The sequence below is a fragment of the Equus asinus genome, chromosome 7, assembly GCF_041296235.1.
Source record: "Equus asinus isolate D_3611 breed Donkey chromosome 7, EquAss-T2T_v2, whole genome shotgun sequence".
NCBI classification, from domain to species: domain Eukaryota; kingdom Metazoa; phylum Chordata; class Mammalia; order Perissodactyla; family Equidae; genus Equus; species Equus asinus.
The window spans coordinates 59485324-59510725 of record NC_091796.1 but is presented as its reverse complement, the minus strand read 5'-3'; the positions used below and the strand labels follow the sequence as shown (position 1 = coordinate 59510725).

Genomic DNA, 25402 nt, shown 5'->3' with positions numbered 1-25402 from the left:
CAGAACCTCTTCATATTTGCAGAAAATTCCAGAGGAGTCAGGACAGGCCCTTAGTACAGTAACCCTAGAGTATAATAAGAGCATTCATAGAGGACATAATACCTTTTAAAAGTTGGGAGCTGCCCGGGACCTGTCCCTCCCAGCTACGTCTCCTGGCAGTCACCGCCCTCCTTCCTGGGTGAAGGCCTTATGCATCACCCTGGGTCGATCATAGGCACCGGGTTTTCATGAGGCCAGTTTTGAGGTCCCCAAGGCTGACCTTGTTGAGGAGGGGATATAAACCCATGAATGTGGTCCTGCTGCTGGACTAGAATTGCCACTTTGGAAAGCAGAGCGCTCGGCCAGATCAGAATGAGACACAGAAGAGGCAATTTTTGATGGGGTTAGAGGTGGGGAGAAGGATAAACAGACTGGGTCATTCGCAGTGAGGCAGGGCCTGGATAAAGGCTATTTTAGGAGAGCCTAGAAACCACACCAGCATCCCAGACTCCCAGGCTAGTGGAGAAGATGGTGGAATGAGAAGACTCTTGAAGAAGAGTAAGGGAATGGAAGAGAAATTTTGTCAGCTCATTTTTGTCCGGGGGTGGTCCTGCCCTCAGTGACCTATTTGCAATTTTATGAATTATCACTCATTCCAAAGGGTGGAGGAAGTGGAAAAGGCTTCCGCTCTGGTTTGACCAGCTTTTGGTAAGTGAGGAGAAAGGCCAAAGGGAAGTGCTTCTACATGGAGATTCAAGTCATCCGCCAGGGCTGGCCTCCAAGCTAAGGGAGGCTGCTGAAGGCTTTGACAAGGAGTTGCTTTATCACCATGTGTCTCTGCAACTGTGTAGCAGTTGCTCTCTGCTTAGCAAACCTGAGAACAGTGAGGTATTGTGACCAGGGCTCTGTAATTCCCGACAGGCCTCTTTCTCCCTGCTCGAATAGAAGACTGTCCTTGGGACAGTAAACCAAGGACAGATGCTGACACAATAATCTCCATGTTGAATAGGACTTGTATCTTCTCCATGGCTACTCTCGGAACAATTTAGTCCAGATTTGTGCGAGTGAGTATCTCCCACAAGCCTGCACCTGCCTAGGAGAAGCTCCTGCTGCTATGGGGAATTTAATTGCCAGTTGTCTGTTCTGGGGCCTGTTTCAACTCCAGAGTTCTAGGATTTTTTTCTCTGGAGGCCCTGTTTCGGAAATCCCCATTGTATGGGGCTACTTGGGTGCTGGGGAGCTTCAACATGGCTTCAGTAGGAACAAAGCCAGACAATCAAGGTGGGTGGTCCACTGGGGGAATGGAACTATTGATCAAAACTGGCAAGTCAGCGGAGAGGCCTGAGAGTTTGGGATAGAGGATGAAGTTTAAAAAATCCTGAAATGTCAGTGCATTATTCAGGTCGATATGTTCAAAAGGCTGACATTTCTATAGCAGCTACAAATGAAGTCGTCTGAGTGGATGAGGTACACTGGGCCAAGGATGGGGACGACAGCAGGGCAGTCCCCACAAGCCTCCCTGACTGTCTGGAGCCAGAGCCTCTCCTTATTTCCTGGTTAAGCAGAGAGGCAGAAGTTCTGCCGGGAGCTGTGCATTTCTAGCTATAGTGCTGAGGGCTGCGTGTCTGCCCAGGCAAGTTGGAGCATTTTCTATACTGAGCACCGCTGCTTCCTCTCTTCAACGCGGCTTTCCTTCCTCAGACATGGACGCGCCTGTTTTGGAGGGAGGAATAGATCGTCGCTTCTATAACCATTTTCAACTAGATATAGAAAAATGAGAGTGCAGAGCTGCACGGGGGTAAATTGAAGCCCGGCATTAGGAACTGCAGTGGAAGGCGGGCTGCAATGTTAACCCCTCCCTCTCATCCTCACTGCTGTCTCTCGAGCGGCTTCGTTTCTGCCGGGAACCTAGGGCGTCTTTTAACGATGGGTCTACGCAGACTTCCAAGTGCTCCCATATAAATGACCCCGGCTGATGGAGAATGGAATCCTCAGTGACGCAGCCAGTCGTGGGGCCAGGTCTCCCCGGGGCCGGTCCTATCCTCTGCCCACCCCACGGGGCGTTTCAGCCGGGCGGGGCGGGAGGGGCAGATGCCAGGGGGGGCTCTGTCGTGTCGGGTCCAGTTGCTGAGCTGGTCTGAGGCAGGAGGCGCTCTGCCAGGACGCCGCAGGTCCCGGGGCGGCTGACGCCGTCCGGGGCGTTCCTGGGAGCTGGGGGCCGGCGAGGTTAGACCCGAAGCCCGGGAGGAGCCGGCCGGCGGCCACGTGACCGACCGCGGCGGGGCCCAGAAATAGCAGCGGCGGCGGTCCCGCCCGCGGGCGGCCGCGAGGGAGAGGCGGAGACTGGGGGCCGCCGGCTCGGCGCGGGCGCGGCCCCGGAGGATGCTCAGCTCCTGCGCGGCCCGACCCCGAGCACATGATGGCGATACGGGAGCTCAAAGTGTGTCTTCTCGGGGTGAGTCCTGCGCCGCCATGCCGGGGACCTCCTCGTCCCCCTAGTCCGTGCGCCTCCCCACGTCCCCCGCGCCCCTCCTTGTCCCCCCCTCCTCCCCCCTGGCGTCCCCTACACTCCTCTGGTCCGTGCGCCCCCCTGGTCTCCCGCGCCCTCCCTGGTCCATGCGCCCCGCTCGTCCCCGCGCCCCTGGGACCGCCCCCCGTCCCAGCCCTGCCGGGGTCTGGTTCCAAGCCTGCTCCAGGGCTTTCTCTATTCCTTCCACCCCCTCGCCGGCCGGCCGGTTTCCCGGGGTCCGGTCGGGCCTCGCCGCGCCCGGGGCAGGGCAGGGCAGGGCAGGGCAGCGCAGCGCAGGGCGCCGGGACCCTCCGCGGGGGAGAGAAGAGCGGCGGCCGTCCCGGCCCCGGCCCCTCCGCTCGGAGGGCTTTCTCCTTCGCTTTGATAATTTCCTTCCGGCGGAAACTTCAAGTTACTCAGCCAAGGCGCCGAATCCTTTTTGCCTCCCGGGAGCGATTGGTTTATTCACTTTTCTTTAAAGAAAGCCCAGCCAAGGGTGAGAAAACGCGAGGCGATGACCGACTGGAAGGTGAAGAAAGTGGACTATAGAGCGTTGCGCCTGGAAAACTTTAGTGCCGCGGGTGAAGGCGGGATGAGAAAGGCCCCCTCCCACCACTTCCCTCCCAAAGCGGGCCCTTCTGAGCCCGAAGAAACGCGAAAGAAGCCAGAAACGAACACCCGGGCCGGGGGAGAACACCCGGGCCGGGGGACGCAGGGCAGCCCCTCGGAAACCGCCCCGGGGCATTCAGGAACGAAAGAGTCATTTTCTTGTGGGTGCCCAAATCAAATTCCAGAATCACCTCTTTTGGAAGAGCTGGTTTTAAGCGGGGTTTTCAGCAGCCTTTGGCGTCGATGCCTAGTGTACTGCCCTTGGCAAAGCTGGTCCCCCAAGAAAACCGTCTCCTGAACAAAGGGCAGCAAGTGGGTAGTTCTTGTTTGTCTCAAAGAAATACTGACTGGCCTGTCAAGATGGATGTACAAGAAGCAGATAAAGAGGAAATGGTTCTAGGTTAGGACTGAATTGTACAGGCCCAAGGACACCCTGCCCCCCACCCCGGGCTCTTCTGGAACCTTTGGCAGGACAGTGTTCTTGACTGTCTCCCATCACCGTCCTTTGCCAGAACTCCGTTTACACTAGATTGGCTGGTTGTCTGGTTCGTCTGAATTCTGGGGCACCTGGCAAAGGCCCTGCCTTCCCTGTTACCTCGGCACACACTGCCCAGGGGGTGTGTGTGCTCCTGCCTCCATGGCTTGCTCAGCCACAGCTGGGGTCGGGATAGGATGCTGCTCTGGTCTTCTTCTGCGGACCTTTACCAGTGTTGCAGGAGCGGGTTTCATCATCTGCCAGACTCTCCAACATAGTCCAGATGTAAATTCCAGGAGTCCTCCGTTTTCCTTGTGAGGAGTTATTTCGGCCTCGGAAGGCTTTCAAAGGCTCAGAAAGAATGGCCTGTCACCAGGACTGGCCTTGGGAATAAATGGAGGAGGACATATTTGGCCTTTTCCCCCTCTGTGTTCTTTCCTTTGTCATCTCCTTAGGTGGCACTGGCCCTGCCCCATCACATGAGTTATTTTCAGTTTCCCTGCTTGGAGATGAGTCTCTCTATCCTTCCACGAGGAAACGGATCAGGTGGAAAGAGCCCCAAGTCAGGAGGTAGCAAACCCGGGTTCTCGTTCTTTCCCACTCACTAGCTGTGCAGTTTTGGACAAGTACCTCGGTTGCCTCACCTATAAAATGGAAGTAATAACATCTGATTTTTTAAGGCAGAGGACTATACCAGATGATCTAAGGTACCAGGTACCGTTTCCTGCTAACCTATGATTCCAGGGTGACAGTTAGTAAGCCTGGGAGATGAGAAAGCTGGAGGAAATCCTGTACGTCCTTTTCTCTTGTCTCTCAGAGTGAAACACACTCTTTTCGTGGCTCCCTGGACACGGTGCCTCACCTTGTTGGCTAGTTCCTTGCAGCGGCTCTGCTGGTAGGAGGTTGGACCGGAAGAAGAACAGTGCCAAAGCAGAGCAAGACGGCGTCTCTGGGCAGACCGAGGCTTTGAAGCATCAATCATATCACACCACATTCGTGGCCGCCTGTTTTTGAGTGCCTCTAGGCTTTAGTCTTACTGAAGTCAGAGGATATCTTCTTTGAAAGGGCCAATAACCTCACTATCCACACTGAGTAATATTTCTTAAGTCCCCTGTTTGGCTGGTCCTGTCCCGGGCAAGATGTGTGTGACAGGCTGTATTCTCAGCTGCTCATGCAAATAAGGTGATTCTCTGGGTGAAGTAGAACCTGGGCGAGGCCAAAGTCAGTTTAACTGCCTTGGGTTTCCTCTCCTGGTCTGAGAGAGAAACCTGTGGGTCAGTGGCTGGAGGAGGCAGTCAATGCCAAATCGAAAAGTCCTCTCAACATTTTAACGGGAGCCCGGAGCGCCTTTGTTCTTTGTGTCAGGAGCTCTGTCTTTTCTGGATAAAGTCTTGCATACAGCTAGCCCTCAGCTTCCTGTTTTTTAGCCAGCACCACACCTCCCTGAAGTCTCAGTATGACCAATACCCTAACAGCCACGCCCTCTGTTGGGATCACTTTCTCTTGGGCCCCTAGAGAAGGTGACAGAGAAGGCGGACCTCCTAACTCAAGTCTTGCTGTCTCACTGGAGAGGCTGAGGGGCTCGCCTTCTGGTGCCCGGTGTTTGCCTGATTGTTGGGGGTTTCTTGGGGCCGTGCTTCCCATCGAAGGCAGAAGGTGGTTTTAGGCATGGGCAGTGCAGACTTTTATCCTGCTTGGCTGCAGTCTCCTGACAGGAGGGTCATTTGCAAAGGTGGACGCGAGAGTGGGCCGGATGGCACATCTTTTCTACCTGTCCCTGTACCTTTCAGAACCTTGATGTTAGGCTTGTCTGGCCTTATTTCTTTTGGTGAGTGCTCCCAGATGGGATTGACAAACAGTCTGTGGAACATTCTCTGAATGCCTTGTGCTCTTGGAAAAAACCCAGGACCCGAGAGCACGGGGGTTTAGTTTGGCTACCTGTTATCAATTCTCAACCCTTGTTGTTTTCATGGGTGGACTTTCTCATGTTGATCCCAAGCCTTTGTGAACTTTCTCAACTGGGCTAAGCTGGGCCATCTGTGGAAACTAGCCGTGCAGGACGGGGTGTTGCACAGGGGTCTTTGTTGGACACCTAGGACCCCATGAGTCTTGTTCTTGCCAATAAAGTGCCAATATTCCTCCTTTGCAATCGTTACTAGTATTATGAAACATGTAGCTTAACAACAACACCCTTAAAAACAGCGAAGTATGTTAAAAAAAAAACTAACAAAAACAATGTTGAGGCAGCAGCTGTTCCAACCCCAAAGGTGGAAAGCTTCCCAGTGTGCGTTTTAACCCACATCACCACGTGGCAGAAAGCAAGGGGAGGGAGGGGGGAGGGGAGAGCAGCGGGAGGACAGGAGGGGACGATGTTTTATTATTTCCCCTGGGTGTGTGTGTGTGCGCACACTTAAAAACCGCTTCCGGATGGAATCCCAAAGAGATTGATATTTGGACTTTGGTTGTCTTGACAACAGTCTGGAGATTTCTGCCACTTCCTCAACAGCTGAGTGACAGGACTAAAAGATCGCGGAGGGCGTCCCTGCCTCTGGTTAAGGAGCTGGGTGAAGCCTCTCCTTTCGGCCTCTGATAGGATGTGTGTGGTGCCTAAATACAGAGCAGTCAGATACCTGGGATGCGGTGTGACATCTGGGCAGTGGGGACTTCAGATACACGCAGGGCCTTTACATGGAAGGGCTGTGTGATCCCTGACGACACTAGGACCCAAGAGGGGCATGGACTTCTGCTCATAGTGAGGCAGATCAGTCAGAGCTGTGGGCCCTCACGTGGGCTGCTTGGAGAGATAGTGAGCACCCCGTTACTGGAAGTATTCAATAAAGTGATATGAATCTGTTAGGGTTATTGTGGAAGGACGAATGCATAGGATGGGGAGGAGTGGGTGAGGCACCCATCAAAATTGCTTCCCAAGTCTGAGATTTGGTTAGCACACACATTTTTTTTTCTTTCCCAGAAACTAGCATATCTCTTGCGGCTGTGCAGGGAGGCTGGCAACACAATTTATTTCTTACCAAACCTGATTCCTCTAGTGAATTGAACCCCTTGTGGAGCGTGTGCTTCAGTGTTGGTGTCTCTGGGTAGAGAATGAGTATAAATGACGCAGTGGGCTGTCTCCAGCAGCGCCCAGGCCAGTTGATGGAACCCCTCAGGGCCCCTTTGTTCCGGGCCAGCATGCCTGCGTCCCTCTCTCAGCTTTCAGAGCTCAGTGCCTCTGGATGTGTGTCTCAGAATTGTTTGTGGAGCATTTTCACCTTCCAGTGGTCCCCCCCTACCCTCATCTGTAGCTCTCAGGCTGTGCCCACCTCTGCCCCGGCCCAGCGTCCCTGCTATAATGACTGTGTCAGGTCTGCCTCAAGGCCATAGCCATTGGAAAATAGAAAACTTTACGTTTTAAGCTGCTAGGCCATAAAAAGATTTTGAGCTCATGCATTAGAAAAGGTCTTCAATTTAATTGTGTCCAACAGGTTAAACTAATTTGGATGCTTGCATGTCTATGCAAATATTCCACTTTCTTTTGTCTTCGTTTTTATAATTTATAATATGTGTTTGAAAATGGAATAGCCATTCATTCACTCAACCATTCACTAGTTATCGAGCACTTCTTTCGTGCTGGGAGCTACGGGTGGCTACAGGTGGGCAGGACAGCATGATCCCCGTCTTCAAGGGGTGCCCTGCCTTTCCTGGGACGTGGACACACCAGCAGTGAACTAACCGACATCGCTTGTGTTGTGGGACTGCACTTACCGCCGAGCCACGCACAACAGAAGTGACAGAGTGTGATGATGATAAATATTGACTGTTGTCCATCTTACCAGACGTGAGGGACAGAAATTTTTTGCACAAGGTCTGTTTTAAGTACCTGCTGTGGATAAGGTGCTGTGCTAGTTCTGCTGGAGATGGAAAGTGGGGGGGAGTGGGGGGTGCGTTTCTTGTCCCTGCTCAGAGGAAAGGCTCTTGGTTGGGCAGGAAAGACAGGCATGAGCACAGGAACAAGCATCTGCAGCGATGGGGGGTGAGTGGGATGCTGCAGACACCACGTGGCCTGGGGAAGACAGTGGAGGTTGAATTAAATACAACGCGGGCTGGGAAGGGAGCAATCTGGAAAGGTCTCTTGGAGTGGGAAGGATTTGAACAGCCCCCCCGGCTGGAGTAAGGCTTTGACATGAGAGGAAAGGCTGGTGTGGACCCCGGGTGCCAGGGGAGCAGGCTGGGTCTCAGGTATTTCCTGGAAGGCTGGGGCAGGGAGAGTGAGGAGCACAGCTGTGCTGTCCGTTTGATGCCTCGGCCCTCTAGCTTGGGGGCTTTTACTTTTAACTCCCTTTTCCCTATGTTCTCTTTCGAAGACTTTCAACCTTACAAAACAGTTGAAAGAGTACAGTGAATGTCTAGACCCTTTACCCAGATCAGGAGGGATAACATTTTGCTACTCTTGCTTTATCTTTCTGTCGCTAATGTATGTAAATACTAAATTTTTTTCCCAAACCATCTGAAAGCAAATTGCAGACATTATGACACTTCACTCCTAAGTACGTCAGTATGTATTTTTTAGGAAAAAGGACATTCTCCTGCACAACTGGAATATCCTTATCTTACGCCCAAAATTGAACACAGATAAGACAGTAGTATCAAGCCTAAGGTTCATTTCAGATTTTCCAGTTGTCCCCGGATGTCCTTTACAGCTGTTTAAAAAATCCGGGATCCACTCAGAGATCATGTATTACATTTCCTTGTCATGCCTCTCATCTAAAAGAGTTCCCCTCCTTTTTCCCTCCACGACACTGGCGTTTTTGAGGAATCCAGGCCAGCTGTCTTGTAGAAAGTCCCAAGATCTCCCTTTGTCTGATTGCTTCCTCATTGCTTCTTCCGGGTTAAGCGTTTGGGCGAGAACACAACATAGGTGATGTTAAGTGGTCTTATTTTTCATGTGCTCATGTATAATATCAAAATATTCCTTCCCATTTACTTTGATGACACTCATTCAAAACATATGTCCTCGCTGCTACCAGTGCCAGGCAGCGCTGTGTCTCAACAAAACGCACACAGGGCTGTGACCTTGTGGAGCTTATGCTGGAGCAGGAAGGTGGGAAAAGTAAATTCTACGGCCTGTTAGAATGTGGTAAGTGTTACATGGGAAAAAAGACACAACACAGAGCCAACGCAGAGCTGGACGAGGGGTGTGGGAGCTCTGGGGGTCGGGGAGCTGGTTGGTGGGTGCTGGAGGGTTTGTCTCTGTCAGTGAAGGGGGGTGGGGGTTCAGCGGCATCTGCCTCTCACTTCCCCAGGGGTTGACTTTGCTTCTGCAGCTTCAGTCCCAGGCGTGGCCCCTGAGCTGCTGAGGGGAGCTTCTGTCCTGAGGAGCCACAGTTGACTTTCTTGCTGCCTAACTTGGCCAGCAGAAATAAGGAAAAGAAAAGTGGGATTTAACATCGGGGTCACTGAACGAGTTTCTCATCGTGGAATCTTCTGTTTCGATGAGTCTTTTTCTGATGCACTTCCTTGTTCCTGATGCCTCAGACCTGCTCTGATTCCTCTGGAGGTCATGAATGTGGCTTCTCCTTGCTCAGGATTTCACCCAGAAGGGAGCCTGGGCTACTTTCAGTTCCCCCCAGAGGCCCCCAGAAGACTTGGGTTCTCAGCAAATGGAATGAGCCCTGCAGGAGGGCAAGCAGACCTAGGGGAAATCATTTCCCTCCCATTTTCTCTTCCTTGAACAAGATACCAGAGGGCTGGATCCCTTTGTATCAACAGTAGGTTTCTTCTAGAAGAAAAAGGTACCTGAATTCTCCAGAATTCCTTCCTTTCTGCCCTCGTGGATTCACTATTCTAACTAGGATCTCAGATAAAATGCATAGTCCTGAAAACTGCCTCTCCTGAAGACTCCACTGGGAGGGAGGGAGAGAGAAGAGAGAGGGAGTGGGGGGCACTGGCGTGTTTGCCCAGGGGAAAGAGCAAACTGTTCCCGGTTTTTTTTCGTCTAGTCAAACTATTGGCCAGGGTATTTGCATTTATGACAAGCTTAATTTAAAAAGTCTTTTTTTATTTAAAAAAAGAACATCGCATAGCATCAATACTACATACTTCATAGATACTTCATTTTAGCAGCTAAAATATTTTTAAAACTTTTTCATAACAAACTTCTAAAAAGCTATTTTTTTCCTCGTTACAAAGTAATCCATACTTGTTTTAATTAAATTTTGAATCTACTTATGAGGTAGGGGAAATGATTAAGTAGTGAAATGATAAATGTTGATTTTGGTTTGAGATCATAAAGACCGGGATACGGGATGGTCCCTTAACCTCATTTCTTTATGATGACGGATGACCGTACTGACCTGCTGATGGCTTGTTTTCCTCTAGGTAGTTTGAAATCCTGCAGGTGTGAAGACATCATCCTGCCCGCGTCCCTCTACCTCCTGGCTCACCTGCTGGCTCTTCTTTCCCTGATTTTTGTTTTATATTCACACAGCTGCTTTTCTACGTTATGATCAACACCGAGCTCACCATCCTGCTCCATATCTCTTTGGTTATGTCTCTGTCCTTTTCTGCCCCAGCAGCAGCATTTTCTTCCATCATTTGGTTGTTTTATTTTTGCCGCTTCTCATTGAGGAATCCTCGGCCCATCCTCCTTTGGAGAGGTGTCCAGGCCTTAGTTAGCTCCTAGAGGAGGATGCTTCTGGCTCTGCTTTTCCCTCGCAGGCCCCCTCGGCCCCTGCGGAGGGGCAGAGTGCCGAGTGCGTCAAGCTTTCCCCCTGCTGCAAAAGCAGACCCGAAAACCGGCCAGGCTTACCCTTTGGAGAGTAATGCAGGCACTTTTTGGGTCTTATTTTGGTTCTAAAAACAACAAAATGTAAGGTGTATAAAGTAAATGAGGATTTGACTACTGGGTCTTGTGCTGTGAGGGATGAATAGACATACTTACTGGAGAGGTGTCGCGCAGCTGCTCTGCGGTAGGAAGGAGGGGACTCCGCCCCTGACGTTTGCAGTTCAGCAGTGCGCTTGGTCTGATAGGTTAAGTAGCAACGCTGGACAACCCCGTGGGATGTCATGTGATGCGTGATTGCCAGATGTTTGCAAGGTAAGGGCCGGGGGAGTTTGGGAGTGCCAGGGAGGGCGCGTGGGTGCCTGCTGATGAGCCTGAGGGAAGTGTACTGTTGGGCGGGTGCAGGGGAGGGCAGTGTTTGGGAGGGAATGGGAGTGGCTCTGTGTACATTATACACGCAGGTACAGGAAGAGGCTCCGAAAGACTCGGGTATCAAGGCGGTTATCCGCGGGGAGTGCTGATTTGCACTTATAAATAACTTATTCTTTCCCTTTTCTTCTTACTGGCTTATTTAGTGAGCACCAAAAATTTACGGCAGGGCCCAAGGACATGTTTGACCCGTTAGAGATCTATTGGTTGTTACTGGAAATAACTGATAATGCAATTGGAAAGTAAATTTGGGTCAGACTGTGAAGGGGCCTTGAAATGTGAAAGTTTGTGCCTTAAAATGGTGAAATGAGAGGTTTGTCATTGCGGGGACTGACTCTGATTGGCTTATCAGGGCTGTGCTTTTATTTTTTAATGTTTAAAAAAGATTATTTTATTGAGGTCATATTGGTTTATAACATTGTGTAATTTCAGATGTACAGTATGTCGATGCAAATAATCCATAATCAGTCTATCAATCAAAATTGGGGCAAGTTTATTATGGGCCTCATCTGAAGACTAGCCCCAGGCCTTCGTTCCCCAAGGAAGGAGGGGCGTCAAAGAAGTGGGGTGTACAGAGTGGTTATATACTGTCTTGGGACAAAGAGCATCCATCACATATGACAGGAATGTCCCTTTTACAATAGTCAGGTGATGCTTAACTGGCACAGCAGGTTGGTGGTCAGCAGGTCAATGGTCACAAGGTGAGCATGGCAGGTCAGCAATTAATCCTTAGTGTCTGGGAAGAGATGCTTATCCTTAAAGAAATGCCGATATGGGGGACGCTATATCCTTAACTTTAAGGGCAGCATTCTGTCTTTGGGGCACAGTAAATGTTTAAAGCAGATGTACAATGCCTGCTCAAAAGGCCACGTCAGGCCCTTTTGGAAAAACAAGGCCAGACTGAATTAGTTTTAACCCAAATGTCTTCCTCATATACTCCAGTATATCCTATTGCTTGTCACTTATTTATCAATCATTTTATATATCAGTTTCTGTATAGACTGCGTCATGCTCACCACCAGTAAGCTAAATTTTATCTGTCACCGTACATATGTGTCCCTTCACCCCTTTTGCCCATCTCCCCCCCAACCCCCTTCCCCTCTGGTAACCAGTAATCTGTTCTCCTTATCTATGTGTTTGTTTACCTTCCACTTATGAGTGAATTCCTATGGTGTTTGGCTTTTATTTACCCAGGTTGTTACTCAGGCTCCCTCTTCCACCAGGGAGGCAGCCACCGCCTTTGGGGGCCGGTGAGGGACCTCTTCTGTGGAGGGCACAGTCTGCCAATCTGTTCTGTGGGCTCTGCAGATTTTCTGTGCCTGTTCATTTTGATGCTGTTCTTTAAAAAATAAACAGAATTACATTCTAGATCTCAGATGGTCATCATGTAACAAAACTCTGTGTTATAACTTCAATGACCATTAAAACTGGCAGATGAGAAAAGAGCCGAGGCAGCGTTAGTGCAGAAGTAATGCACTGGGGCCACCTGAAGACCGAGTGATTCCATAGCAAAGGCCTCAGGTGTTTACTGGGTGCCTGTCATGTGCGCTGTTGTAGGGGGCGGGCATACAGCAGGTAACAAAAACGAACCCATGGCCCCTGACCTCATGGAGTTGACATTCTAGCAGGGGTGACCAACACACATCCATTCCTAGCATGACAGATAGTGGTGAGTGCGGTGGAGAGACAGAAAGCAAGGAGGGGGCTTGCGAGTGCTGGTTAAGAGTGGTGGCTTTAAGTAGGTGCTTGAGAAGGGGCTCACTGAGAAGACTTTTAAGTTAAGATAAAGAGACAATATTCATGAATTGTCTGGGCCCTCCTGACAGAGGGGACCCTAAAGCTGGGGTGAGGGTGGGGCACCCCTGGTGAGTTGGAGGACCAGCAGGCAGGCCAGTGTGGTTGGAGCAGAATGACAGTGGAATGACAAAGAGGTTTGGGGCCTGATCATGTGGGTCCTTGCAGGTCAGTGTGGGAACTGTGGCATTTTCTGGGAGCTGATGGAGGTTTTTGTACAGAGCAGTGATGCGATGTGACTTCCCTTTTACAAGGATGGCCTTAGCGGCTGTGTGGAGGGTCATCCATGGGAGGATGCATGCAAGGGAGCTGGTGGGCGGTTGCTGCCATCGGGCTGGCGAGAGGTCACAGGGACTTCCTGCAGGCTGCAGCAGCCTGGGTGGTGAGCCGGCTCCCATTTGGGCTGCTTTGAAGGTAGAACTGAAAACTTTGCTGTCAGACTGTGTGTGGAGTTCGGGGAATTAAGCCATCACATGGCACACGGTGACAGAGCATGCTGACCTCAGAATCTAACCACAGCCCTGAGCCATTTCAGTTCAGCAGAGCAACATCATCCATCATTGAGACTAATATTCATTTGAATGTTATTGATTTTATAGTTTAATTCATACTTAATTAATGAATTTATCTTTATTTTGTAGTTTTAGAATAGCAAAAAGATTGTGTGTACTTTTATTACTTGTCTATATTTACATATTAATTAATATCTACAGTGGGGTCCATGGGATTGCTTTTCCCCTAAAAAAAAGCCTATTGAGTCTCAAAAGGGCCTGAGAAACACTACTCTCACCACTAAGGTAGGCCCTGGGCTAAGGTGTTGTTCCCTAGTGAAGTGTCAGAGTCGTGGCAGGGCTCTGGGAAAGGAAGCCTGCCTTCCAGGATCGTGGGTTCCTGGGCACCAGCAGGGGAAAGGTGAAGGAGTGTTCTGAGGTATGCTGAGTGTCGGCCTGCGGTGCCATGCCCAGAGAAGCAGGCCCCAACTCGACAGAGTTACTGCCTTTCTAGTGTGACACAAGTATTGGACAACCTTGAAAATCCTGGGTCCTTCCACGTGCATACGCACTTGAAACCTCAAAGTGTATGTGTCAAAATTGAGCAAAGAATGCATTAGGCTTTTAAAAAATGCTCTTCTCATAAAGGCGTTATTTATATAAGCAAGTGAATGATGAACTCAATCATTTAAAGATCTTACAAAATAATTCAATTTAAAAGGAACTATTCATAAATATGGTATATAAATTTTTTAAAAGAATTTAAAAAGATGAATTGTATTATTTCTAGACCTCCACCTCATAGGTTAATCTTAGTGAAATAACTGAATATATAATATTGTACAATAAAATTGAAATATTTAAAAAATGTTAAATTTTTAATTGATATAATTTACTGATTTGAATATGTTGCTGCTAGGAATGAATTGCATTATTGTACTTTCGCTTGCATCAGCCCTGTGCTTCTGATTTGTTAATCGTAACTGTTGTGTCTTAACTAACCAAATGTGTACATCCTGATTCTTGCTTATGAGCAGTGTAGTTAGACACTCTGCTTGTGCCTTCATCATGTGTCCTTGACTTCTTCCTTATTAAAGATATCCAGGGGTAAAAGAAAAACAGTAATGATAAATTCACAAGCACTGTAATAATTTGTAATTGCCTCTCCCCTTAATCACAGCAGCATCAGTAATAGTTGAGAAGGGTTGGCGCACAGGCCTGGAATGGAAGCCAAAACTTACCCTGTTCTTTCCCACTCAGGAAAGCACTTCAGAGTGCCTTTGATTAAGAATGATGTCGCGATGCAGAGGAGCTTGAAGGCGCTCTAGACTGTGAGATCACTGTAATCATAACAGCTGCCGTGTACTGAGGATTACTCGTGTGTCACATACTCTGCTGAGTGTTTCAGTTATCCATTGCTGTGTGACAAACCACCCGTACTTAGTGGCTTAAAAGAAGGAGCGATTATTCTTTCTCCCAGTTCTGTGGGTTGGCTGGGCTCAGGTGGGCAGTTCTTGCTTGGGGTTCCTGTGCAGTTTCAGTCAGATGGTGGCTGGAGCTGGAGCCATCTGAAGGTTTTGTCATTCATGTGGCTGGTGCCTTGGGCTAGGACGGCTGGATCAGCTGGGGCCAACCAGGCATCTCTCTCTGCGGGGCCTCTCCGTGCAGTTAGCTTGGGCTTCCTCCTAGCATGGAGTCTCAGGGTAGTCAGACTTGTTGTGGTGGCTGGCTGTTTCCAGAGGGAGTGTTCCAAGAGCTTCCGGTGGAAGCTAAAAGGCTTCTTGTGACCTAGTCTCACAGATCCTAGATTGTCATTTCTGCCACATTTTATTGATCAAGCAAGTCACTAAGGCCAGCGCAGAAGCAAAGGGAGGAGAATTAGACTCCACCTGTTGACGGGAAGAATAGCAAGAATTTGTGGCATCTTTTATCTCCCCTGCTGAATAAGTGCTTTGCATCCATGACAGCATTAAAGGACTTGTAAGGGCGCGTTCTGCTATTATCCCCATCTCACTGGTGAGGGAACTGAAGCTCAGGGGTTAAATGACACGCGCAAAGACTCAGTGCTAGTAAATGAGGCTTCGTGGGTTAGATACCAGCTTTGTGCGACTCTAAAACCCAATGCACGTAGCCTCTTTGCTGTGCTGCAAACTTCGTTATTAGTCACAAATTACTTGTTCACACTCAGCATGTATTAGGGAGCACACCAGTGGTTCACTAGAATGGTATTTAAAAAATAAAAGGTCTTGTATTAAAAAAATGATATTTTAATAATTGGAACCAGGTTTGAAGTACTTCCATGGGAGAAAAAGGCAAATTCCCACAATGTCAGGATCCTGGCCAGGATTTTGGGGAGGTAAGAGGACTGTTTCTTGCTTCTAGGAATTATCGGAGGTGAAGAGGCAGTGTGCAGTATCAGAGGTGCTCGGATCTTGATGACAGTGAGAAGGCCCTGATACATCATGACAACACTAATTCACAGTGACAATGACAACAAAACAGTGCCTCGTATCTGCTGAGCACTTTACGGTTCCCAGTATGCTGTCTGTATGTTGTTTCATTGAATCCTCAGACAGCCCTACGTGGCAGGCATTTTGTCCCTGACTGCGGGTGTGAGAGACTGAGGCTCAGCGGTGTTGGCTGCCTTGCATGGGGTCACCGAGCCTGTGCGTGGGGCCGCCTGGAGCCAGTCTCTTGGGCTGGTGCGCATTTCCCAGCTCGCCCCTCCGGGAGGCAGCTGCTTTCCTTCAGTCCTTTTCTTCCTTCGCTCTCTCTTAGATACGTGTTAAGCGCTCTCATTGGGTTCAGGAAATGTCAGTTTGTGAGTTGTGATCAATCTGTCTGGAAGGCCAACCTGCTGGATTGTAGGGGCCTGTTAGATGTCAGAAGTTTCTAGGTCTGCCCTACAACTGACACGGCTGTGCGGGTCACTGCAGTGCAGTGCAGTGGAGAGTGGAGGCGCCTTGGGGTGGGCAGACGTGGGAACTTATTCTGGCTTGGCCACTTGCTAACTTGATTCCTGTGGGAAACCTGTGACTTCTGGGGCTCAGTTTCCTCCTTGTAAAATGCTGACAATTTGCATATAGAATCCCTCTACCAGGGAACCCTGCCTGGCATATTATATTAGAAAAATTTGCTTACCTCTTCCCCCGAAAACCATTTTACATCCTGATAACCTCAAAGCTGGGAGAGTTTAAATAGATTCCTCCCACAAGAGCACCTCCAACTAGAAGTTTGCCTTGATCTGCTTTGTTACGGGGTCTGGGCAGGACAGGTGCTAAGAAGAGCTTTTGATCTATTACAAGGTACTGTTTTCATTAATTTGACCAAATTTGTAACATACTCTTTAAATTTTTATATTGAAGTATAATATACATACAAAAAAGTGCAGACATCTTAAATATAGTGCACAGTGGATTTTCACAGATTGAACAGACCGGTGTAAACACCCAGATCCAGAAACAGAGTAATACTAGCCCCTCAGAAGCCCATCCTGTTCCTCCTTCCAGGCATTATCCTTCAAAAAAAGAAAAAGAAAGAATAAAAGTAACCCACTTTCCTGATTTCCAACACCATAAAATTATTTTTGCTTGTCTTTAAATTGTAATGTATACTTACTGTAGGATCTTCATTATTTTGAAGTAACTGTGCTAAAGTGATGTTGTTTAGTAGAAATTCCCAGAGCAGGCGCCTCCCAACTCGTGGCCTGGGGGCTGCCATCAGCCCACCGAGGTGCAGGACTTGGATGCTGGCCTTGGCAGGCTGCCAGCCACCCCCTGCCCGTGTGCCCAGTGCTATAGTAATAATATCATTTTCTGTGTTTGCCACCACGTGAAAGAGGTTGGAAAGCAATGTCTTAGGAGAGCTATTTTAATCAGTTAATTAAAATGAGAAGCATATTGGTTGTAGATAAATGCCTTTTTCAAGTGTTCAAGGGTGTTTGAAAACCATTCTACCAAATATTCAAAATATTGTTTCCATTTTAAATGAAGAAAACCTTTCTATGAAAAGAACTTTCACCACCATCAGTCTTTCTTAAAGTTCTTTTTAATGAGTAGACTTAATACATAGTTGTAAAGAATAAAAATAGTACAGAAAGGTACAAAATGAAAAGTAAAACACCATCTTCCTCTGCTAATCTCTTATGCTTCTTTTGTATTTTCCTAGATATGACCTATGCATATACAAGTGTTATTTTCTTGCCTTTTTCACCTAAAGGTAAATCTTGAGTATCTTTCCTTGTCAGCATGTATTTATCTACTTCATTTATTTAAAAAGTCACATAGTATTCCATCACAGCAATATATCATGATTTACTTAATTGGTGCCCTAATGATAAATGTTTAAATAGTTTCTATTTTTGGTTATTACAAACAATTCTGCAATAAGAATCTTTGTATCTGAATCTTAATGTATGTGTGTGAAGTATAGCTGTAGGATAATTTCTAGAAATAGAATGTTGGGTTAGGGATATAAGAAATTTATACCTTTAAAAAGATAATGCAAAATTAACCTCCAAAACATATTACCAATTTATATTCCCTTTAAGTGTTTAGGATATGATTTTATGCACCTTTACCAACACTGAATGTCATAAAAATGTTTTATCTTCACTAATAGTATAAGTTAAAAAGTGATAACCTCTTCTGATTTGATTTCTTTAATTATGAATGACTGTGAGCATCTTTTCATATGTTTATTGACTAACTATATTTTTTTGTTACTTACCTATTCACATCATTTACCTATTTTTTTACTGGGTAGTTTTTCTTATTGATTTGTGAGAACTCTTTGTATATTAAGAAATCAAACCCTTTGCCATTTTATTGCACGTATCCCTTGGTTTGTTGTTTTCTATTTTACTCTTTTATTGTGTTTTAAAAATCACATCAATATTTAAAAGTCTTTAGCTAAATATATCAGACTTTTCCTTTATGGTTTTGGTGTTTTATGTCCTGATTAGAAAGTCTTTCCACACGCTAATATTATACAAATGTCTACGTATGTTTTATTTTGCTCTAGTACTTTTAGTGTCTTTTTTAAAAAGTTTAAAAAAAATTTTTGATCACGTGGAATTTATTTTGGGATAAAAAGAGAGGCAGGGATTCAGTCTTTTTTTCTTTTTTTTTTTTACTTCAAATGTCTAGGTAGTTGTTTTGATACCATTTATTGATTAATTCATCATTATTTACTGATCCCATATGCTTTTTTGGTCATAAATGAAATCCCCGTGTGTATATGGATCTATTTCTGGACTCTATAGTATTCTATTAAAAATCAGTTGATTTCTGAATCAATCAGATTCGGGCAAATTTAGAAATTACATAAAGGCGTTGGCTTATGGGAGCTGAACAGTGTAGGGTGGGAGCTGAAAGTGTAGGATGGCTTGAATACCCAGAGCTGCAAGTCTGAACTAGTTAATTGGTTTGCTAATTCAGCAAATATTTATTGGGCCACTATTAATATGCAAGAGTTTTGCTAGGTGCTGAGTGTGTTGTGAATTTTGATCCTCTGTGACAATGCTAACCTTACTGAGAATAATAATATGGAACATTGCATATATTGAATTCATTTGTTGGTTACCGGAAGACACTTTTATCAGTGAAAAATTTGAGGGTAGCTAAAGGGAAAGAGAAGTGTTGTGAACTAAGCCTTAGCTCGGGGTGGTACCTGGCTCTGGAGTGCGATGGCTTATGTGTTTGGATCATTGCAGAAGAAGAAGCAGAGTGATGAGTTACAGTTTCCACCCTGTGCAGCACTTAGGTATTTTCCATGCTGTAAATCTTTATTTTTTTCCACTTCAGTGTGAGTGGGATCATTTCCATTGGAGTCAGTCCAGAAATTGCTATGTCAGTGGGAATTGTGAGTCTAAAACTTAGGGATAAATTGAGCTTAACGTGTAACAGTCCATTTAAAATGATCCTAGAGCCTAGGTTCTTCCTCTCCCCAAATAATGTGCAGTGCCGGAGTCAGTCTTTGCGCCAGATGAAAGTTTTCTGATGCGTGTGGTGTTCGGCTATAGGAGATGTAGGGGTGATAGTCCCACACTATAGTGCTGGGTCCAGCATTGCTTGTTGCCAGTCAGACTGGGGACGGGCCGCATCCAGGAAGATGGCGCTTCCTGTGCCTAGTGCTGTCCCTTTCTTTGGTATTGGTAGATATTCTAGAGGCACTGGCTCGCCTTCATTCTGATTAATTGCTCAGCCTAGAATTCTGATGCCTACTCTCTGCCTGGAGTCCCAGCCTGAACCCCAAGCCCCGTCCCCTTTTCCCGGGCCCTCGTTACCTCCAGGAGTCGGCCCAAGGTGGGTGTGGACAGAACTCCTGGGACCCTGGGCTGCTGCCTGCCTCCCAGCTCTCTGCCTCTGTTCCCTGCTCTACTGGGCAGATCCTTGTGCCCTTCAGTTCTTTGTCACAGGAGGTGTTGTGGCTGCTCCCCGGGTATTTTCTGAGCACAGGATAGCATTTTGCACGGGCACCTTTCTGGTCAGGGTGGAGGGAGAAGGAGGACCACGGTTCTGGGCTGAGAGATGCCTGCCAGGCACCTTCTAGGAGCAGCGAGGAGGAAGCAGCCCTGGCCCTCACGCAGCCTTTCCCGCTTTCACTACAACAGTCCTTGCTGGGCCCTTCCCGCCAGCCTCTTAGAGGAGTCAGGACTGGGCTGCGGGCTGGCGACCAGCCGGCCTGACCGCCGCAGGGAGGGTCGCCCGGCGATTGGCCGGCCAAGCTGCCTGGTGATTGGCTGCACGAGCAAGACCCGCTGAGAGCCGCGTGGCGATTGGCCAGGGCGCGGCTGTGCCCGCACGAGGCAAACGCTGGGCGGTTATAAAAGGCGGGCTCTGCGGCCTCGCTGCGGCACATGTGGCGCTTCTGCCTGATCCCGTCCTCCTCCTCGCAGTGTCCTCGGTTCTGCTCTTCACTCCAGGAGGCAGTGCGCCCCCGCCCACCCGCGCTGTCCGCGGCCTCTCTTCCACACCCTGTGCTCCACCTTCATGTTCCCATCCGTCTTTGCGCCCCTCTGGGGTCCCGCACCGGCCGCCTCATGGCTGTGGACCCCGGGTCAACTCCAAGCCCCCTGACCCAACGCAGCACAGGGCAGCCGCCGACCCTGCTTCGGTCCTACCCCCTACCCCCCCCCCCCCCGCCCCCCCAGTTGCTCACTTGGTGTCCAGCCCCAAGTCTTCCCTGTCCATTTCCCGAGTCCTCATCTGCCTGTGGCCGTCAGCACCTCTGCCAGGCCCAGGTGAGCTGGCTGGAAGAGGCTGCTCCCAGGTAGAAGACACCTCACAGTAGTCATCGTGGACCCCCCCACCATGCTGCACTCAAAAAATCTGAGGCCAGAAGTCGCAGACAGTGAGGAGAGCGGCCTCAGAAACCTCCCATCATGGGGCTGGCCTCGTGGCGAGTGGTTAAGTTCGCGGGCTCCGCTTTGGCAGCCCAGGGTTTCGCTGGTTCAGATCCTGCGGACGTGGCACCACTCATCCGCCCATGTTGAGGCAGCGTCCCACATAGCACAACTAGAAGAATCCACAACTAAGATATACAACTATGTACTGGGGGGATTTAGGGAGAAAAAGCAATAAAAAAAAGAGAAAGCTCCCATCGCCTCCTGGCAGCCTCGGCCCTGGCCGTGTCCTTCGTTCCCAGATGCTGCCCCAACCCCCAGAAAGGGAAGAACCGGTCCCAGCGGCCCCTCCCGCCCACGAGGATTCAGTCAGCCTGTAAGACAGAAGGCAGGCCAGGAACCGGGGCAGGGAGAACAAGCTGAACACAAAAAGTGGGGCATCTTGACGCAGACGTGAGACATCCGAGGCCCTGGGCCAGGCGGAAAACCATCTTTCAGCGGAGGGGCCGGTCGGGGCTGTCTGTGAGGGCAGAGGCTGCTGCCCCTGTCGGAGGCAGCTCGGAAACGTCAGTGGTTGGTGTCCAGGTGCCTGGAGCTATTCAGAGCGCGTCCCCCTGATGGGTCACTGTGCCCAGGTGCTGGTGGGCTCATGGCCTGAAGACCTTTGGCCTGGGACTGACTTCAGCCTGATGTCCTGGTGGCATGTCATTTGGGGAGCCTTTCTCTGGGGAGTTCTCTTGTCCAGAGGGAGCAAAGGCCACCATGCATTAGAACAGGAGAATGAGCGGAAGTTGGAGGAGCTGTCCGTGGAAATCCAGTGTCTAGAGAAGGGTTTGACAGACTCTGAGGGAAAGCTCAAGTTGACCAAAACAGCTCTTAACACTGGCAGGGAAATTAATGAAAATCTGCGTGAGGGAGTGTCCGAGCCAAAGGGTTTCCTAAAACTGTGTGAAGAAAATCAAAAGCTGAAAAATTCACTTGTCAACTTGGCGTCACAGCGAGGACATGAGTTAAAGCACTTGCCAGAGGACCAGGCCTCCCTGGACACGGCACGAGATGAGGAGGGGGCGTGCCAGCAAGTTCCGGAGGAGACCGGGCCCTGAGCCCAGAAGAGTCCCGGCTGAGCCCTTCCAGGCTGAGGACAGGGCCTCCCGAGGAGGGGACAGGGCGGCGTCACAAGGACAGGCCAAGCAGTGGAGTCGGCCACGGCCAGGTGGTGAGCTGGGGAGCTTCCACCAGGAAATGCAGGATTCCTGGAAGCTTTTGCCTTCCAGGCGACATTTCCACAGTACCAGGGGCTGACGTCCCTGCACACAGCTGCCCCAGGAGGATGTGGAGCTGGGGTGGAATGTGGACCCTCCTTGGGTGAGGTGGCGCGAGCTTCACAATGTTTGTGGGTTCTAAATAACTGTTGAGATGCAGAAGTGTCCTGGGTGGTTGTGAGGTACAGCTTGGGGTCACAGTCACTGCACCGCCACACGAGCCGTGTCATTCTCCAGCTGCTTGGTCCCCGACAGGGCCACTGTCTAATTTGGCCCTGAGAGCAGAACCGTGAGGGGGCAGGGGTTCCCACGGCTCTGAGAAGGAGTCGGAAACCACAGGGAGGTGACACTGAGCACAGCCTGCCCGTCTCGTCAGCGCTTCTCGCACGTGGTGACTCCTCTGAAACTCAAAGCCTCACTGAGGTGGGCGCCCTCCTGCTGGGAAGGAGGCAGAGCCGGGTCCACACCGGGGTGTTTCTGCGGAGACCGCTTCTGGCTGAGACCTCCCAGCCAATTTGTGGCAGACGTGGGCTCGGACCCCATTGGGATGGCTCCAGCTCCGCCCTCCCGGCAGCAGGTGCTTCTCCCCCGCAGGCCCCTGTCTCCTGCAGGCCTTTGTTGAGCAGATGTGTGGGGGGAACTCGGAGTGGGGAGATGCCTGAGGCGTGGGCTGCAGGTCCTGACCCTGGGGCAGGTGGGTGGAATGAGGGCAGCAGGGGAGGGACTGGAGATGGGGGCCAGGGTGGGGGGCTGCGTGCTCAGGGCCACTGAACTGCTGCAGGATGGGGGAGAGATGTGGGATTTGCTCCCATGCTCTGGGGGCAGGGGTGGAGGGACAGAGCGGGCTGAGTAGGAGACAGGTGGGCACAGGTGCGTCAGGGAGACTGGAGGGTGTCCGTGGACACGGAGGGAGGGGCCCCCTCCAAGAGGCAGAGCTGAGAATAGTGATGAGTTGGATGCTGGGGGCAGGGAGGGAGGAGGAGGCCAAGGTTCCAGGCTCAGCCCTCCAGGGCATGGGCCCTTCAGCTCCTGGGACTGTGGGTGGAGCTCAGGTTGGGTGCAGTACCAGGTCTGAGTTGTAGAAACTACGAAATTAGATGAAAGAAATCTAGTCTTTTATTTTAGGAAATTCCTTATAGCATTAATTTTGGAGGGAAGCAGATCCTTCTGAATCGAAGCTAAAAAAGGCCAAACATCTCTTTGGCAGCTCGGTTGTGGGCACATGACCGGTTGGAGGCACGTGCCCTGGACTTTGCCCGGGAGCCAGGCCCTAGGGAGCTGGGATGGAGGAGGATGTGTTGTCTGGGATGGACAGTGACCATGGCAGGCAGGCCCTGGTGAGCTGCGTCTGGCAGGCTTACCTTGCCAGCCTGGCACTGTGGTGTGATTTTGGCTGTGGTCGCTGTCTGTTTTCCTAGCCCAGCTCTCCAATTTCCTGAAAACCCTGTGAGTTAGGCAGTATGACTCTCACCCCTCCCCACATTCTGTTCTTCAGGTGCGGAGGATTAAATGAATCATACTCCTCAGCTCATGTCACATTATTATCCAAGGTCCGTGTACCTCCTCTCTCTTATTTTTCAGTCTGATTAATTCATTCTTATCTCACTACTCCACTCTCAGCCATCTCCCCAGCTCTGACCATTCTGTTGTGTTTACTGTGTGTCTTTTTGTTTCTGTGCCAGTATGTTTTCAGTCAATTCCTTTCTGCTTAAATGCGCCACTTTGACCTCCAACCCCGACTGGAGAGTGTGGAGAGGTTGTTGGGCCAGGTGGGAAATGTGTCGATGAGCTTGAAGAAGTGCAGCCAGCAATCTGGGTAGGCATTCTGCACGGACGGAGGAAGGAGTCACGTTAGGTAAAGGTGGCGAGCAGTGGAAAGGAGAGGTGAGAGCAGGGGAGAGGACCACAGATGAGATGTACGAAAGAGACCCAGAGAATCCTCCCCGTGAAGCAAGCATTTGTGAAAGACCTGACAACATGGCACCTCAACCTGGCCGTGGCTCCAAGTTGCTCTGTGGGCCCAGCCAGCCCATGGAGGGAAAGGGACCAACAGTGTGAAGACGTGCAGGGCCCAGGGCCTGAGGGCCACAGAGCCCTCCCCAGACCTTGCTTCAGTGACTGATGCAGAAGAGCCGGTGGACACAGCCCTGGATGACAGAGTTCTTAAGTCAGAAGGGGTGCCAGGAGGCAGCCCTTGGCTTTGGTAACCAAAAGATCCCTGAGGTGGCAGCCACTCCGTGCTTCTTGAGTCCAGGACCAAATCACTGTGTGCACGAGCCACGTGCAGGGAAGGACTCGCCGAGTCATCCAGCGGTTTCTCTTTCTCCTCAGCATCGTGGGCCAGATGTGTTGTGTGTGATTTTTTTGTCCTCTCAAAATCTATTTCTTCTTTTAAAAAAGGGTATTTTTTCTCACTCTTTACTGTCTTGATGTGGAAAGTAAATAGTGTCTTCTTTGCTTTTATTAAAACATTTCATTTTGATTCTAGTGCCTAGAACTGAGGCTCTAGAAGCACACTACGCACTGTTGTTACTGATCTTTAACTCCCTGTTGGGACCATGCAGGACCAGAGCCAGCCCAGGGCCTCCTAGGTGACGCTCAGTGATGCTGGAGGCTGCGGTGGAGGAGCCTTCTCTGTCCCCACCCTCCTGGTTCCCTCTTGTTCATTTGTTGATTGGGAGGGCTGAAATTTCCCAATGGGTGTGAGTTCATGCATCCAAAGCCAATTCAATAAATGTTTGTTAATAATTAGATTTGCGAAAGGCAAGAGACATCTTAAGTGGGTATGCTTTCAGTTTCTAAAAGCCTTCTGTCTATGGTGGTAATACATTTGCCTTGAAAATTGTGTATAATTTGTGTTAGAATACACTAATTTATTTTGAAAGCACAGTACTTTTTTATATGAATTTCCAAGTTTTTCCCTAATACTAAAAAGATTTTGGTGGCAATGTTTCGAAATATTGTCAGATGAGAGGGGAAGGGCTCATTATTTTTGTTTTTAAATCTGTGATATCTCTAGTTTATTCTTTCAAATGTCTATTAAAATTTATTACCTATTTGCATTTGTAAATGTTTCATATACCAGTTTTTAGAAGATATCAGTGGATTTATGTCCCTAGCAGAGGACTGGTTAATTAGTTTTCAATAGTGTGCCAAGGTGACACTCTCAGTTTTATGACTTTCCATAGATGATGGATTCTAATACAACAAGGTCAAGAACGTAAAGATTCCAATCAAATGCCCTAGAAAGCACAGTTCCAGATGCCAGTTTCATTCTATGGCTATCATTTGTCGGCATAGCTGGCGATGCCATCTGTTTCAGTTTAAGAGTAGCGCCAGTCGTGCTTCTGTAGCAGGTGAGCACACACCCACGCAGGGTTTCCTTATATAATGTGTAATGTAATATAAATATGTAGCACATAGGATACAAACTTATATTAAATGTAATATAAATACAGATGTGTACTTATTTAGGTTGTCGTGGAGGCTGAGTCGGTGGCAGAGCACAGTCTCCGTAATTCACTATATGGAGGATGATGCCCGTTTCTCTTTGTGAAACAACTTGTTTCCCGTATACTGCTTGGTATTGGTGGGTACATAATGCTGTTAATGACCAGATGTATCATCCTCTACTGCAGCTCTTCACTGGAAATGACATGGCCAAAGTGAATTGCCTGTGTTTATTATTCTAGTCATGGGATAGCAGCAGCTGTCACAGCAAATCAATCTTG

General features: G+C 49.1%; 1 protein-coding gene across 1 annotated transcript in view; it reads left to right on the top strand.

Annotated features, from left to right (window-relative positions):
- The first annotated feature begins 2231 nt into the window (after positions 1-2231).
- Positions 2232-25402, top strand: part of RAB31 (RAB31, member RAS oncogene family) — a 120159-nt gene continuing 96988 nt past the window's right edge. Inside the window, exon 1 of the mRNA XM_044773451.2 lies at positions 2232-2434. Within this exon, the coding sequence (XP_044629386.1) occupies positions 2396-2434 (39 nt within the window). The 5' untranslated portion in view covers positions 2232-2395. The remainder of the gene's footprint in view (positions 2435-25402) is intronic.